Genomic DNA, 16971 nt, shown 5'->3' on the forward strand with positions numbered 1-16971 from the left:
TAGTGTTAAGTCCATCATTTTCAGGGTACAAAACCAGTAGTTTCTCTCTTACTCAAGAGATAAGGTATGGAAAGAGCAGATACCTGTCTTGCAAGAGTACTGTTATTTCTATGCTAGTTAGTAACTGGTGAGTGTCTAATTTTTATTTTCATTAATTTTAATTTATTGAAATTTCTTTTATTAGTTTATTGTGGTTGCTCCTCCCAATAATAGTAAGTTCAAAAGTCGTGATTTTCCAGAGCTGTGCAGTCTTAGATAAGATTAGTAGTAGTATTGGAAAGCTCTGACCATTTTTTTGGTAGAAAAATTATGGTTGCTGACAGAGTGATTTTTCTGAGAATTCTCTTCCCACCACCCCACAGGTAAAAGTGAGATAACTCAAGGTTTCTACACTGTTTGGAGCAGACAGAATGTGACTTTGTACAGGAAAATAGATGCACACACGGAAAATCTACTGTATATTGGCATTTTGAATAGATATTTAAAAAAACTGAGAATCTATAAGGGATGTTTTAGAAATGGTGAGGTCCAAATACTATGGAGATATGAGACACCTAAATTCTGATAGGTTTTTGACCTTGACTTTAACATAAAGCATTCGAGTCACTGCCCAGACCAAGTTCTGTCCCATCAAATGGTATTAACTGAGTTCACCTGTAGTTAGTGAAGCAACTATGTTTCAAATGGAAAGTTGACTTTAATTCTGATTCTTCTGGATTTAAACTAATGTGTAAATATAAAAGGTAAAAAAGAGCTACTGAATAAGAATGTTAATAAAACCCACAGTTCTTATCTTTCTATCTAGCAAACTTAAGCCAGTAAGAGAATCATTGTGTTTGCAGCCCAGATAAAGTCAGCAAGAGAATATCTATATTATGCTGACAGCAACGTAGAGTTGCACAAGCCAGCCAGAATAGCAGTCCGGTTCTGGCAGCTCAGAGTTCATCGAGTGTTAAAAAACTCCCTTCCTCTTGTAGCAGTGACATTTGTACAACCATATTGTCCAGCTCATGGTAGATTAACAGATTTCTGAGATAATACAGTGAAATCTATATCTACTTGTATCTACTAAAACTAATCTACAGATGGAATTACAACTTTTTGCAAAGAGCTTGCAACGTACTTTAGGCATCACAAGAAGGATTAACATACATTCCAGCATTCTCACAATTGAATTTCAACCACATGTTTAAAATTTGTGTAGTGTCCTCTCTTTAAGATGATTTAGCTCTCCAAGTCCAACACAACTGCTATAGACTCTGTGACCCTGATCCTCCAGACTTTGTTGTTGGAGACTTTTTCTTGTTGTCTCCTCTATTCTCTCTATCCTCATGAGATTTTCTTCTGTATGTACAACTTTGCTATAAGATGGTCAATATAATTTATAACTTAAGCAATTGATATTCATTATTTTCCAGTTTGTGTTTTCCTGATTTTTTTTTCCTATGGAAGCACAAACTTACCTTTAATAAACATATACTACTTATAATAGAAGCCATAAAAGTAGTCCACGGACATGTAAGATTTCTGTGGTCAGTGAGACTTGTTAATTTGAGCCAAGGAATGCTGTTCCATCTACTAACGTGCATTTCTGGGGGAAGACTCATTGCTTATCCATTCAGAGATTTCCCCAGAGTCATACATTTTTAGGACTTAGGACTTCAAATTCATAATGTTACAATTTCCTCCTCCTTAAGACCTCCCCTTCCACTGACAATTAAGTGTGATCCTCCTTATATTGCATTAGCTCTCACATTTACAAATCACTAAATGTTTTCATATATGTTAAGCTTGTGCAAAAAATTAGGGCCATCTTAAGAATTTTTCTTATCCAAATTTTGCCAGAAGGATGTCTGTGCTAACAATGTAAAGTATGTTGTCCCGTCACATACTGATTTCCACCATTCTTAAGATACAATTTCTGTTTTCTGGGGAGCAGTCTGTTGGCTCTCAAAGCAGCAGATCAAACTCTCTGAAACTCATTACATGGGGGTGGGTTTTAGTTTGTGATGAATATGAGCCCATTGTCTGAGTTCATGTTAATCCTCCAGAACCCAGACATGACCTGAATTTGTAATCTTTATATTTTTTACTGATGGTTATAAAGGCAGAACTGTGATGTACTCTCCGTGTGCTGGTAGCTTTATCTTTCTTTCCTAAGTTTTTATATTTTAAACTTACTTTAGGTGAATTTTTTCCAAGCATAGTTGGAAAAGATGACCTGTCACACTATATAAAGTGTGAACTTGGGGAGGGAAAAGCTGCTTAGCTGCTCGTCCTCATCTCTGTAATAGAAATCAAGGCTTTTCCACAGCTATCAAGCATAATGTATTAAGGGCAGTCTTCCTTTATGTTGCTGATAAAGAAAGTGGTTTTGAGTTAGCAAAAATGAGAACCAGCTAACTTTTTTGAGGTTTTTTTTGTACTTGTCTTCACTGTGAAACCTTCTGGAGAATTAAATCAGTTTTCATTCCTACAGAGTAAAGTAAGAAAATAAGTTTAGGTTACCATGGTAGCCAGCGCACTTAATCTAACTAGAGAAGGTAGGCATGGTGCAGGTTTTTTTTTCTGCATCTGGGCTTCTGAATGCCAAAGAACAGATGACAGACAAACTGGAGCTAACTCAGGCAGATTTCTACAACAGTTTTTAGCAACTGTCTTGTAAGAAAAGTTTTATTTTTACCTAGTTTGTAGTACTTTTTGTAGGTAATAGTATTAAATCCTACTGTAATAGACTTCTAATAAATTTTCCTCCTTTTATTTGTAAAAGTTCTTACAAGTCATTATGAAATAAATTGAAGGTAAGCTGAATTTTGCCTACCTGGAGGCCAAATGACTATCTCTTCAGTAATTGCATGTGTATTAATAAGGCAGTTAACAACCACTTCCCTTGAGTACACAGCTTCAACCCACAAAAGTCTTATCTCAATAGCTAAGTATGCTGTGGCTTGTTCTGACAAGGGTCTGGTGCCTTGTTATGAGCTTTGGTGGGTTCATTCAGAGCTCCCAGGGTGCCCTTCTAGCAAAGGGAAAGCAAGATTGCTGAGGAATAAAAAGAGAATGTATTGTTGCAGTGATAGTCTAATTGCAATCTTGATCACAATGCTTATTGTAGTTAAATTCCTCTTCTTAATACAGATGTGCCTGTAAAAATGAATTAAAATGTTTAGCTTATTAATCATATGCAATTCTGGAGAACAAGTGAAGATTAGGGTAGAGATTTTTCCCTTGAATTGTGTTGTTAACAGTCTGTGGTCAGACAGTATTAAAACTGTGGCTAAAACAGACATATTTCAGTGAGACACTGGCCAATTGTAAATTTTAAAGTAGTTTGTATATGAAGGCAGACAAGCATTTAATCCCATCCCTATCAGTCAGAGGATCTTCCATGCTGTGAGCAGTGCCTAGTCACATGTTTCTGAATGGCTATCTGTTCGCTCTGACCTTACACAGAGCAACAGAAAACAGATGTCTTATCATTTTGCCAAGTTTCTTGCTTGCAATTTAGGAACAATTCCACACGCACAGGGAGGTTTTTGTTGATTTCTTTCAGATGATGGTAGAGCACTTTGCATTATGTTGGACTCCTGATCACCTCTTTCTACAGAAATAAATCTTAACAGTTGATCATTCCAATCACTTTTATAAGAGATGCTGTATCTTATAGTCAACTTGTTATGTTAGTGCTGAAAGTGCTCTTTAGGAAAAAGAAGTGTGGTACTCTGCAAGGGCATTGTTCTGCATCTTCGTATTATTATGTTCTGGGGACACATCTAAAGGTGTTTGTTGAGAAAAGACTGATAGAAACTTGATGACTTGCATTGCTAAAAACAAGACTTTCTAGTTTCCTCGGTAATATAAATACTTACAGTAACCCACAAATTCCCTGATATTGCCCATAATCTGAAAATATTTAGCAATGTCAGTGTCTTTCAGGACATGCTGATAGTTCTGTTAACTGAGGAGAACCCTGTGTGAGATAGGAAGACTTTCAAATTAAGCAGTTTTCCTAAATTGTGTAGAAATTATATATATATATATATTCAGTGGTTTATATTTTAATGGTGGCTTGCTGGCCCGAAGTAGGAGACTTTCTGCTGACCTTAGTAAATATTTTTGATCATTTCTATAAAATAATGCAAATAATTTCAAGAGATTTAAGATTTCTAAGGTGAAAGAAGCATATACAATTTCATGGATTTTAAGCACAGGAAGAAACGCCTACCTTTAAAGCACTTAGAATGATTACAGTGTAAAGGCAAGGTTTGAGCTGAAATATATTGGAAGGTATTTTCAGTGGTTTTGCTTTTTTTGCTTAATTCCAGAAGAGGAATTAAAAACTCAGATATCTAAGGAATTGCTTTTGTCTTTTGAAACAGAATCGGAATAACCATGTGAATTAAGCTGTGGTGAGGCAGGTTTCGCTAAGGAAGGAAGTCACAGAACTTAATGTATTAAACTCCTGCTTGCCAGACAGACAGAGGCATAAGTTAAAAAGTTTGTCTCTCTCATAACTTCCTGAATTTTTAACTGTTAACCATTTTCCATGCCAAAATCTTGTATAAAAGCAAATATCTGTTTGCGCAGTGCCTTTTGTGTAAGATAACATAAAGATGGATGGGAAGTCCTAGTTGTGGTTGCTATTTGGAAGTCATCTTGGAAATCCAGCATGTTCTAATGGGAAGGAAATAACTTGCTGCTTACCATCTCCCAAAATGTACCCAGATAGCTGTTTCAAAGTTTAGTAGTTGTGTGGACATGACAAAGGCTGCATGGTGAAATAAACTGTAAACAGGAGGAGAGGAGGTATCTTCCACATTAATAGGTATAATTTTTATGCTGCCAAACTGTATAAAGTTCCAAATACCCTCCAGAAAGAGTTCAGTCTTGCTTTGCATCTAACTTCCAACAGTGGTTGGAGTTGTAAATGAGTACTGTAAATGAGCCCTTTTGAGAATGAATGGCAGTCTCTTTTCTTTTCCTGAGAAGTGAAGAAGTGGATTAAATTAATCTGTCCTGACCTAGTTGAACTTGATGATCCTTATGGGTCCCTTCCAACTTGCGATACTCTCTGATTCTATGATTTGTCCTTATAGCTGAACTGCTACTGCTCCCCAGGGTGGCCATGGGTTTGCACATGCAGTGCAGATACCACCTGGGTGCACTGTGGAATGTGTTTGTTGGCATTTCCACTATTTTGTTCTGGAAGAAATATAGATGGAAGAAATTTCAACTTGTATTCCAGGATTTCAGTGAGACATCCTCATGTACTGGCAGCTTTTTTGCTTTTCCTCTCTCTCCCCTGTGTGCCATCTTTACCAGTTCTAGCTATAGATGTGTGAAGTGTCTTCAAACTCTGCTTTGTCTGCTGTGGTCTGTATGTTCTGTCCAAAGATCAAAAGCAGAAATAACTGAATCCCTAGGAGCATTCAGGCTATAAGAGACTCTGACGTAGAGAAAGAGTCAGGAAAGCAGAAGTAAGTCCTTTCCAGTCAGCCATTCAGCATGTACTTGATCAAAACCCAGTAGGTAATAATGCAAAATGTGGATTGCTTCATGGGCCACAAGTAAAATTTTTCCATCACAAAATGCTTTCTGTTCAGAGAAAGCAATTTCCTTAGAACAATTTCCTCAGATGCACTTCTCTTTTCTCTCTGTTCCTAAGGGATTTGCAATGTGGGTTAGTGGTGAAGTTGCTGATATTCTTTCAAAGTGGAGCATTGCCTTCTCTAAAAACAGTGTTACATGATTTTATGGCATGAAGTTTTCTCTGGTAGGCGCATAAGTACAAGAATCTAATGTGCCGGCATGTACAGTGAGTCACAGTAGGTCCTCGTGTCCCTTTTGGCAAGGAAAGCCCATGGTCTCTCATCCCGAATACAGTGCCAGTATAATGTGGAAATCTGGTAACCTCTAGGCTGCAATAGGAGCCTGAGAGGAGGTGAATGTGCTCTACCCAGTTACCTGAACAGACTTCTCTGACATTCTGCACTTAACTGAATTTCTTTCTGTTGGGTGTTTCTGAATGTAAGCATTTATTTTTTTGCATGTAAATTACATTTTTATTAGTGTGAACAAAATGGGGCCTTATCTTTCCCAGTGTTAGACTATCTAATGAGAACATTTTTATAATATAATTCATACTTTCTGTTATTGTACAGTAAAAACATTAGCAAATTAGATGAAAATACGCAAAGAGTCTGACTTTCCAGCTTATATGCTGTCTTAGGTTATTTAGGGAAGTTTTAGGATATTTGCATGAAATATATTTTACAGCTTAAAATAAAAATAGTAAAAACTTCAACATTTTTCCTTTCAAATACTATTTGGAATTTGAGGAAATCATGCTATAGCTACAAATGCAATTTTGTAATGTTCATGACTGAAACCTCCTATGAAGCTTTTGCTAATAGAACTCATTAAAGAAGGAAGCTAAGCCTACATATCTCAAGTGCAAAGCAAAATTGCCTAATATAGTCGAAGTAACTAACTAGTTCTAAAAATGTGAAAGCTGTTTTTCATCTCACATTCCCCCCTGAGGAAATTTGAACTGAATGTCAAGATTTAAGTACTGTAATGTAGGTTTTCCCTCATGGTCAAACACTGCCCAGCAATTAACATTAATGTCAGCTCTGGCATCTCAGTGAATCCATTTTCTTATCTTCTCTTTCTGCTGATTTTTCTAATTTGAAAAAGAAATCAGGTATCCTAAGATAATTTGAATCCCAAACTTGTCTGGGGACTGCACAGATTCAGTACTGTTTTGGGATGGGGATGTTTCCAATAAATAACAAAAGAAAAATCATACACAGTAGTCAAATGCCATTTGTAATAGACTGTAAAGGGGCTTATGAGGGCAACACTTTGGAGTTGGAAAAGTTTATTTTGTAAGTATGTGGGATTTCAGTGTGGCTAGGACTTACAGTCATATCAGTGGCCTGGGCAAAAACTCTTATAGAAAACTCCAAAATGTTAGCCCTTTCAAACTGAATGTGAGGCTTGGGGTAAAAATGCAAACCAAATGCAAACCTGAAGGTTTTGAAGCAAAAAATTAGCTTCCCCATTTTTAATGTTCATTAGTTTTTGGAACAGGATAATTTATTTCTCTCCCTAAAAGGTGTGACCTCCCACCCCAGCCCCAATGCCTTTTTTTTTTCCTTTTTTTTCCTTTCCTATGGAAAACTAACCCAAACTGAGAGGTGATATCCAAGATAGCAAGATAATAAATTATGCAATATGCTACCAAAGGTACTGAGATGTAAGGGCAGCTTAAGCACAAATTGATGCCTAATCTTCGTGAGAAGATATCACCATTCATACAGTACAATCACTATAACAATTGCTTCAGTTCCAGTAGGCAAGTGTTATGGTTCTGTTTTTGTTTTCTGTTGTGATTCAAACTTCCCTGTAAGTCATTTAACCCTCTTGTACAAAATAAAAATATATCGATGACTATGCCAACAAATGCATTTGGACCTACAAATGTGTTAGGACAAGAGACAAGAGGCAGAAACTGATGCACAGGAAATTCCACCTGTATACGAGGAAGAACTTCTTTACTGTGCTGGTGACTGCCCAGAAAGATTGTGGAGTCTTCCTCACTGGAGATATCCAAGAACCATCTGGACACAATCCTGTACCACATGCTCTAGTATGACCCTGCTTGAGCAGGGAGGTTGGACCACATGTGGTCCCTTCCAACCTTACCCATTCTGTGATTCTATGAAAATTGTGTTTGTTTCAGATCATATAAAAAAAGTGAATGTTTGCATCCTGCAGAGACTTAAAGCTATACAGGGAGCCACAATGATGACATCAAGGTTTTGCAGAACTTTAAGGGCCAAGTCATATAGAGCTGTGTAGATTAAGAATGAATTTCAGCACAGAACAGGGCCAGTGATTACCAGTATGAGAGAGGTGCTCCCGCACCACAACTGGGAAATCTGTAGACAAATACTGGAAATAATCAATTTCAACAAAAATGTTTCTTTGAGATGACATTTCATGTTACATACATAGATCACACACAGTAGATAACCTAAGGTCAGGGAAATGGCAAAGATGCGACTACGTTTGTCTCCTCCCTAATTGCTCATCTGGCTGCCTTCCTCTCTCTTTTTGTCTGTTTCTAGAGAAAGTTTTTGAAAGACTTTTGTATTGTCTGAATGCATAATGTAAAAGTTTGGTGAAAACTCAATAATATTCATGTGTGGGAGAAGACAGTAGTGTCCCACTCACTTCGGTATCATCCTATTTTTATGGTAGCATTTTGGGAATGTACATACTCTTAAATGCACTGTCTCATTTTTTCCTCATATTATTTTCATGTTGTCATTCCAATCTTTTCTCTCTTTAATTTACATCTGGCTTTTTTAGCTCTTTCAACCACTCTTGCATTTCCTTGTTTGCTAACTTGTTTTCTCTATCTCATTTTTCCTTTTTTTTCTTTTCAGTAAAATCTGAAACATGAAGTTGTAAAATGGACTATAAACTGGTCAATTATTCACCTTTATCTCCACCTAAAAATGTCATTGTCAGCAGTAATAGGAGAAGGGGAACTTTCTCAGTAATGCTGCATGCAGTGGCTCAAGATGGAGATCATTGATACTAGGGAAGAGTAGCCTTTAGAAAGGGGCCTGAGAAGTAAAAATCTGCACCAGAAGTTTTATGTAATTGGTGGTTTATTTGATATTTAAAATGTTAGTGGTAATAACAATAAGAATTGTTTCTAATTTTCTTTCAGCAACAAGAGCAAGACCCGACAAACTTATACATTTCCAATTTGCCACTTTCAATGGATGAGCAGGAGCTTGAGAACATGCTGAAACCTTTTGGGCAGGTTATCTCCACGAGGATACTGCGGGACTCAAGTGGGACCAGCCGTGGTGTTGGCTTTGCGAGGTGCGTCAGTGGTGTTAGCCATGGTGGCAGCCTTTTTCCTTTTTATATTTGAAAAGGCAGGAATAGGAGGAAAAGGCAGAAATTATTGAAAATATTAAAGTTTTTAAAGAGAAGGGAGATCTAGATGGAGATACCCAGTAGCATTTTGTTAATTCTTCCTTTGGTAAAGCAAATATGACTGTGTCTTATCTTGCTTAGGTGGCTAAATCTGAATCTATTGCTCTTACTGGACAACTATCTAGAATAAGAGTTCACTCTAAACCACTTCCTCCCCTTCTCTGTACTTCTGCTTTCTCTTCCATCCCTGAACCAGTGAGCAAGAGTTATGCAATGCTTCACAGAGACTTCTCCTGTGACTTTTCTGGCTTTTGAAGTTTGAATCCGAGGCAGGAGACCATAAGGAAGAATCCCTTCTTCCCCACCCTCTGCCTTTTATATTTTTTCTTTTTCTTCATTAGCTCCTTAGAGAAAATGAACTCATCATTGCCCTTTGAACATCAGCCCTTTGAATTTTCAGGCTTATTAACATGATGTCAACTGGGAAAGAAAATATTTTTATTCACTTACAGTAAATCTCATCTTAAAATATTTGACTGCTTTGTCGAATATCCTACCCAAATCAACAAGAGAAAGTATTTTCCATAAATTAGTAGATACCTCCCAAATATTCTGTCCATGTGAGTCTACTTTTTCCCTAGTTAATTCAGGGGTTTTTTTCTGGGATCTCTTCATCAAAACCTTTTCTGTGCCTTTCTAATATTTTTTTCTATTTATTACTAAGTCCTGCTTTAAACCTTGTATGACAATCAAAATTTAGAGGCTTTAAATTGAAGATTTCTATCGTCAAAAATAGGGGCATGCTTTGAGCAATGAATTGGGATTCTCAAAATATGTTGTAAAATCTCTGTGAAGTCAAATTCCAGTAATTCAGATGTTCAGCCAGTATTACAATAGCTCTGTATCTGAACAAGTAGCAGAATCTAAAATTAGTGCACAGAAAAGAACTGAACAAATTATATCTTGTGATGAAGCCAATATTTTTAGGGTTTGATTTTCCTGTGAGTTGGCTGTGGGTATTTCACAGCACTGTGATTTTTATTTTTCTCTCTTTTTTTAATCTCTTCCCTCCCAACCCCTACTTCCCAGCTTTAACTGCTAATCAAGCTGTCCAATTTCAAGAAGGTATAACAAAGGAACAAAATAGGATAATATTATCTATGTTTAGAGTTTACCAAATTTTCTTCTGTTTAAATAAATCAACAAATATTTGTAATATTTTTGGTGTAAAATTAAGTGGCATTTCTGTTTCATTCATACACTTGTATTTTATATGTAGCTTTTACTTTTTGGTACTATGAAGGGTAGAACCCAGTAACATCCAAGCTAAAATTTGGTAGGCATTTTGAATTCTTTCAATCTCTTCTCCCTAAACTTGCTTACCAACTCTACCTTGAATCAGTGACATGGTAGGAAAATATATTTTTTCTAATATAGCTGGAAGTGTTTTAGAATCACATGGAAAAGTCCAAAAGACTTACGTGTATCTAAAACCTCACTTCTATTGAAGACTTTAAAAGATATTAGTCTTCAAATATTTTCTCAACAGTTTCTGTATTATGCATTATAAGTTTTATATATGCATATATGTGAAGTTATTTTTATATACATATTTATATACATATATATATACATATAGTGTACATAAGTTACTGAATAAACTATTGCGGTTATATCTAATTAGAACTTCTTTCCTTTTGCAAGGTGAACATTTTTCTTCTACTGGACGTTTTTGGATAAATATTAATTAAAGTTACAATTGTCCAAGAAACTTGTAGACATTAAATATAGATTTTAATTCCTTCCCTTTTGGAGAATTTTATTAGATTAATGAGGAGTAATGTATTTTATCAAGTCTAGACTTGAGTCTGAAACCAAATTATATTGTTTGTTTTATGAGAGACAAAAAAATTAGATTTCTTTGATCCAACAAACCAAAACTTCTGAAAATTCTCTAAAAGGTATTTTTGGAACAATGAGGAAAACTTCTTGTTCAGTCTGGCACTTTGCTTGTTGTCTATAATTACATATTGTCAACCTGTGCAGAAAGGCTATCAGAATTAAAAACATTCCAAGACTTAGTAATTTTTAGTCCTGTTTCTTCACTGCTGAGTCCATTGGCCTAATTTGTGGATATGAATTATAGAACTTAATGAAAAAATAAAAAGAAACTATCTGTTTGACATTACCATATATCATCTTGCAGACAGCTGCAAAATATGTTCATCTTTTAAAATAAGGTTTTTTTACTTGCACATCTCAGTCAGGCATTGCAACTTAGTCCAAGCTGACAGTTAGGACAGACACATCTACACTGCAATGCAAGGATGTAGCTGCAACCTCCGGAACCACTCCCAGACTGGCAGTAGCTCACCAGTATCCTGCTCAATCTATTAAGTCTAGATCTAACAGCCTAAATGCACAAACCTGTTCAGGATTTTGGATATATTCTCGGTAGCTATCACAGCTATTCTACTATTGGTTCCTGTTTTGAAGGTAACTAGGAGACAAATAAATAGGAATCAGGTACATCATTTAGTTGAAATGATGTGTATAAGCTGAAAACTGTAAAGTCAGTTTGGGTCATTCAGTCAGCCATGTTTGTATTTGAGTTTGTTACTCTTAAAATGTACAGAAACTTCAGAATCCTTTATTAAGAGTGACATTAACCTTTGTTGTGTGCATCATGGACACCAAGGGTTCAGTTATGAGTGAGAGTGATTCGGTCTTTCTGCTTCTTTCAAGACAACAAAGGTACTTTAAACTGTAGCTGTCCGAGCTGCCTAATTTCTAAGTAAATAGGAGTATAGTATTTTCAGTTTGGCACTGTCTTTGGTCTCAGAGTGCATAAAATGTTAATGAGTTTAGTTTTACCTTTCTGAAGTTACTTGTTCTTAGGAAACATCTTCTCTATTGCTCACACATGGGAAAGCAAGCCACAATAGAGAAGCAAGAAAAAGCAAGAAATATGCTTTGAGAAAAAGCAAGAAATACGCTTTAAGAAAAATCACAAACATGGGAATCTGGTTGAGTGTTTAATTTATGTAAATTATTCTTTATTTTCTTAGGATGGAGTCAACAGAAAAATGTGAAGCAGTGATTGCTCATTTTAATGGAAAATTCATAAAGACACCAGCAGGAGTTTCTGGTACGTTGCATATATTTCTAACAAGATGTATGAATGGGTTATTGCTCACATGCTGGAAGCCTGTTACACTGATTGTTGTATCTGGCTTCTCATTTAGAGGCAGGCTTATCAAAGTTAAACTGTGTCTTGTTGGTTGACTATAATACTGACTTGCTTGGAACACAGTAAATCACTTTTCTGTTGTAAACCTTTTCTAGGAATCTAATGGTGTTCTCTCCTAGCAGAGAGTCAAACAGCTTAAGCTAGCTATGCACAAATTTATATCCCACATAATCCCAGTTGAAGTCAGGAAATATATGTGTATCAGAACAGAATCTGACTGATTGTCCATGAACAGGGTTTTTTTCAGAGACAAAAAATTGTCTGCTTTTGTCATCTGTTGATGATTTTTTCAAAGTATTTTCAAAAATTTATTTAATTATAAAAAAGTAGGATCTGCAACAGTGCCTGGCAGTATCGTTCACTGAGGAGCTGCAACTCTCAAGTCATTGTAGGTTTTGAGGTTCTTCAGGAAGCTGGAAGGAGGTCAACATAGAATACTGCTTCTAGAAATATTGTGCAAGGCAAAATGCAGAGAAAGCTGTGTAGTACAATTTTGTTGTGACACCAAGTTCCTCATCAGTTTGCTTTGTCAGCACTGTTCTAAGAGACAAAATGTATATTCCATAAACACTGAAAAATGAGGAAAGGAAATTCAGAGCTGCAGAGTAAAATAGAAAGAGAACAAGAAAGAAGGAAAAAATACATGCCTGACATTCCAGGCAACTTTCAGTAACCATTTTGATGAGAATCCCAAGTGGGAATTTTACAAATTACACTGTTGATGTGGTCACTGAAGCTGCTTTTGTCCTGCTGGTGAAATGCTGTCTGTAGCCAGACCCTGTCACCGAGGAGGAGGAAGGTAGCCCTCAGCAGGCAGACAAGAATGCAGCTTGTTTAATAAAACTGCATACATGCCTCGTCCCTGAAAGATTGCACCAGTTTGAGGCAGTCTGTTCTGCAATAAGGATGGAAAGTGCTTCAGAGCACAGGAAACCACTCCCTTCAGCAACACTAATCTAATACAGGATTTTGACTTCCCTGGCTGGGTTTTTGCATACCCTTTGCCTTGGGATTAATTGCTAAGATTATTTAGTTAAAACTTTGTTACAAAGTTTTGTTAAATTTAAGCACTCTGTTACATTTTTTTCCCTTGTTACTTTATTATATTTAGTTAAAATGTTACAGCCCCTATGTAGAAACAGGCAGTAAAGACGGTAAAAAACTGTAACAGAACCTCCTATTAGCGCTTTTTAGTTTTTTAATTTTTATTTTCACTTGCATTTTCTTCTTCTCGGTGAATGAGCCATCAAACATGTCATTACTAGTCATATTCTGGTGGGCCATTGCTGAAGCTGCACCCTTTTATGGTTGGGTTCAACCAGATAGAAATGAAAAGTCGCTGCACAGAATTGTAAGAGCAATTCTTACAGTGTGGAAGAAACATTTACCAGAAAAATGTTAATAATTAGGATCAAGAAATTTTCACAGAACTGTGCATTGTCTGAAAGTGGAAACTAAAGAGGGGTCTCAAGATGTAATCCACTTCACAGACTTTAACTTCTAATGCTTACTTGGCAAAGTAGTTATCTAGGCTCTCTATCTAGAACAGGACAAGAAACACACACCTCCAGAGACTGGTGATATTGTTGCTGTCAGCTATTCTTGTGATTACGAAGGGTGTCTAGATCAGTAATTCAGATAACTCTAAATGTCTGAAAGTCAGTTAAGTGACATGAGTTTCACCTTTCATAGTACTGAAAAAGAGACAAATAATTAATTACATAATGGAGTCATGAGAACATTGTTTTTTAAAGACCCTCGATTTTGTTACGTGAAGTTTCATTGCTCCTTGCAAAGGTTTTTATGGAGTTCAGATTCTTCCAGTTCTTTACCACGCAGCAAGCACATGTCCAGTAATGCAGTCATATTAGAGAATTTGACTTATGCATAATAACATGGTGCAGTCTGCCAAAAAGTGGGGCAGAGTCATGGTGCAACTGAGATCTTGGACTACCTGCACTGAGAAAAGTAGCTGTAGTGTGAAACCTCTTGGACAAACAAAGGTTAGGAAAAGATTTTGAAATAGATTAGCATCTTTTGGGCTTATGGAGGAGCAAGTTCAAAGACATGCAAAATAAAATTGTAGAACTGGAACTGTGTTTAAATTAAAACCTTGTGTCCTAGAAACTTAGCTAAAATCAGCAAAGGGAGCTGGCTCTAAAAACACTGTTATCAGGATGAAGAGGGTAGGAGAGACGGGCCTGCAGTGAAATAGGTGTGGGAGGAAGAACATCTGTTCAACAAAAACATGCTTTCATAATGCAGCTTTGTTATTTTAGCTAAGTTTGGGTTTAAATGGAAGAATGGGTTAAATGGTTATAGGAAGCGTAGATGAAACCTTCTCTGGAGCATGGGAAGACAGAACAGAAAAACCCATAAGAATCTGGGAAGGCCAAGGATAACACAGCATGATCACAAAAGTTTTGACTCTAGAGTTGAGTGAGTGATGATACTGAGCAAGCTAAACCCAGATGTAACAGGCTATTCAGGCTTTATTTAGCTTAATGAAATATATTCAATATTTAGTGTGTCCCTGTTTGTCTTCAGTAAAGAACAAGAAGGGTTACCTTAGAGAGCAATTTGAAATGCACTGCAAGTTGGTATAATCTTAGAACTCCTACAAGTGATATATTAGTTTCACTCTTTGTTGTTGGGGTTTGTACTTTTTTATGTAAGTTGTTGTAATAGTTTGTTATGTTTTATGGACTATGACTTCCTCTCTAGTTCTCTCAGAACTTTAATTTTTATACTTAATTCTCTTCTCAAATAAACATTTATTACATGATTGCTGTAATCTTGAAGTAACTTTTGCATTTAGTTCTACTTTTTAAAGGAAACTGTTAAAGAACTTAAAGAAGAACTTAAAGAACTATTTTTTCAGTGAATAATGTGATATTTAAAGCTTTTCTGTTCTCCTGTAAAATGTAAACCTCATGATGTGAATTGCAGGAAACAGACTCGACTAGTATAAGGAGCCAGGACACAGTAGATGAGTAGTGAGAGCAGAGCACCATACTTAGCCTCCTTCCCCTAAAGATGATACAAATGTTCACTGTGTTTATGTTTTTGTGTTGGATCCCTAATGATTGTAGAAATGATCTGCTAGGCAAAGTCATGCAAGGCATCAACTCCCTATCACAGTAGCATGTAGCTGGGTGATGATATGTGAGAATAATTATATAAATGATTCTGTAAAGCAGTTGTGCTGTAGAATACGTAAGATGTGTGTAAGTCTATTTGTCTCATATTTAAAATTAAAAATGTAGGAGTTGAAAAGTTACAAAAGTTTTATGCCTGTTCTAAAGGCTTTGGAACCTATTTCTTTATATTTAACATTTCTTTTAATATTTCTTCTCCTGAAGAAGAATGGAGGTGATTTTTTTATTTTTTTAATGGTTGTAAGGTAGAGAGCATTTTTGCTGAACATCCCATACCATTTTTGCTTCAGGAATGGTGAGGGTTATGGTGATGATCCAAAAATCATAGATTATCCATGACCCACTCCTCTCTTCTCACTTACAATAAATGTATTGGTCACTCAGATTATGTTTTAGGGAGGAAATTGAGAGTGTGAGAGCCCTACTCCTGCTCGTGCTCTTGACTAGACTAGGAAGAGGTCCACCAGGTATAGTAGACCCTACTGTTTGAAATGATTCTGATCTTGGACATCTTTCTAGTGCAAGGGAGGAGTGCAATTGGAGCCTGGAAGTAGCTATCTTCTGTCAGTCATTTACGAGTGTTTTCTATTTGCTTGCCTTTACAAAATATCCAGCACTGAAGATCTCTGTATAGTGAATTTAAGCCACTTGACCATAAGTTCACATTTCTTAGTTATCTCTCACAGATTCTTTAGAAATAATCCGTGAACCACAGCCTGAAAACCACTGTTAAAGAGTATCAAGAGCTCACAGTGCAGGTGTTACTCCTGTTAGTCACATTGGAGGCAGAGGAACGAAAATTTCATTCATTAGATCAAGACCCTGATATTACCTCACCAAGGTTGCGGGTTTGATCCCTGTAGGGGCCATTCACTTAAGAGTAGGATTTGATGATCCTTGTGGGTCCCTTCAACTCAGATTATTTTGTGAAATCTGTAAATTAGAGGCTTATACTGCTCTAACTTCCATAGTTTGCAATTGCTGCTTTTTTTTAAGAAGCAACATAGGAATAGAAAAGAAAAATACTTCTCAAACTGACTTGAAATATACTTCTGTGACAAATTATTGAACGTTGTATAAATTGTTGAAGCAATGGAACCCTGAGCATTGTGTTTAAGTGGAGACTAGGATAGTGAAAGGTATAGATTTAAGTTCTCTTTAAACTTACAAAGCTACCCTGATCTTGAGTTGTATAACTTCTTTTTTAATTCACACAGTCTTTGGCAAAAATTTCTAGCTCTACAGGCTTGCTCTATCATTTAAGTGATGTTTTAATGTCAGAATTCATTAAGTCCCATAGAAAATAAGCACTAGAAAATTGCACTAGAAAATAAGCAATGTAAGTCAATAAAAGATACAGTTTAATTGAAAACTGACGAAAAGAATAGTATTTTTCAACTATTTTATTGTATTTTTTCATATCTGAAGGTAAGGTTTATTGAAAAGTTGGTAAAGGTAGCCATGTAAAGTCAAGGGTGTAAATGCAAATTCCAACAAAGAACATCAGTTTTGTTCTTGTATTTGTAATATCACCTGCTATGTATTTGGGTAAACACTGAATTAAGAAAGACAGAACTCTAATGTAGAGATGTGAGACAGTGTGTA

The 16971-nt window shown here is 36.1% G+C and overlaps 1 protein-coding gene across 4 annotated transcripts in view; it reads left to right on the forward strand.

Moving 5' to 3' along the window:
* RBMS1 (RNA binding motif single stranded interacting protein 1) overlaps window positions 1-16971 on the forward strand; it is a 151949-nt gene that overhangs the window by 117000 nt on the left and 17978 nt on the right. For all 4 annotated transcript variants that reach the window (XM_027678765.1, XM_027678766.1, XM_027678767.1 and 1 more), the window contains exons 5-6: window positions 8744-8901; window positions 12027-12106. In XM_027678765.1, coding sequence (XP_027534566.1) covers window positions 8744-8901; window positions 12027-12106 — 238 coding nt within the window. The remainder of the gene's footprint in view (window positions 1-8743; window positions 8902-12026; window positions 12107-16971) is intronic.

This window comes from Neopelma chrysocephalum, unplaced genomic scaffold, assembly GCF_003984885.1.
Source record: "Neopelma chrysocephalum unplaced genomic scaffold, ASM398488v2 Primary Assembly neopelma1_44, whole genome shotgun sequence".
In the NCBI taxonomy this organism is placed as follows: Eukaryota; Metazoa; Chordata; class Aves; order Passeriformes; family Pipridae; genus Neopelma; species Neopelma chrysocephalum.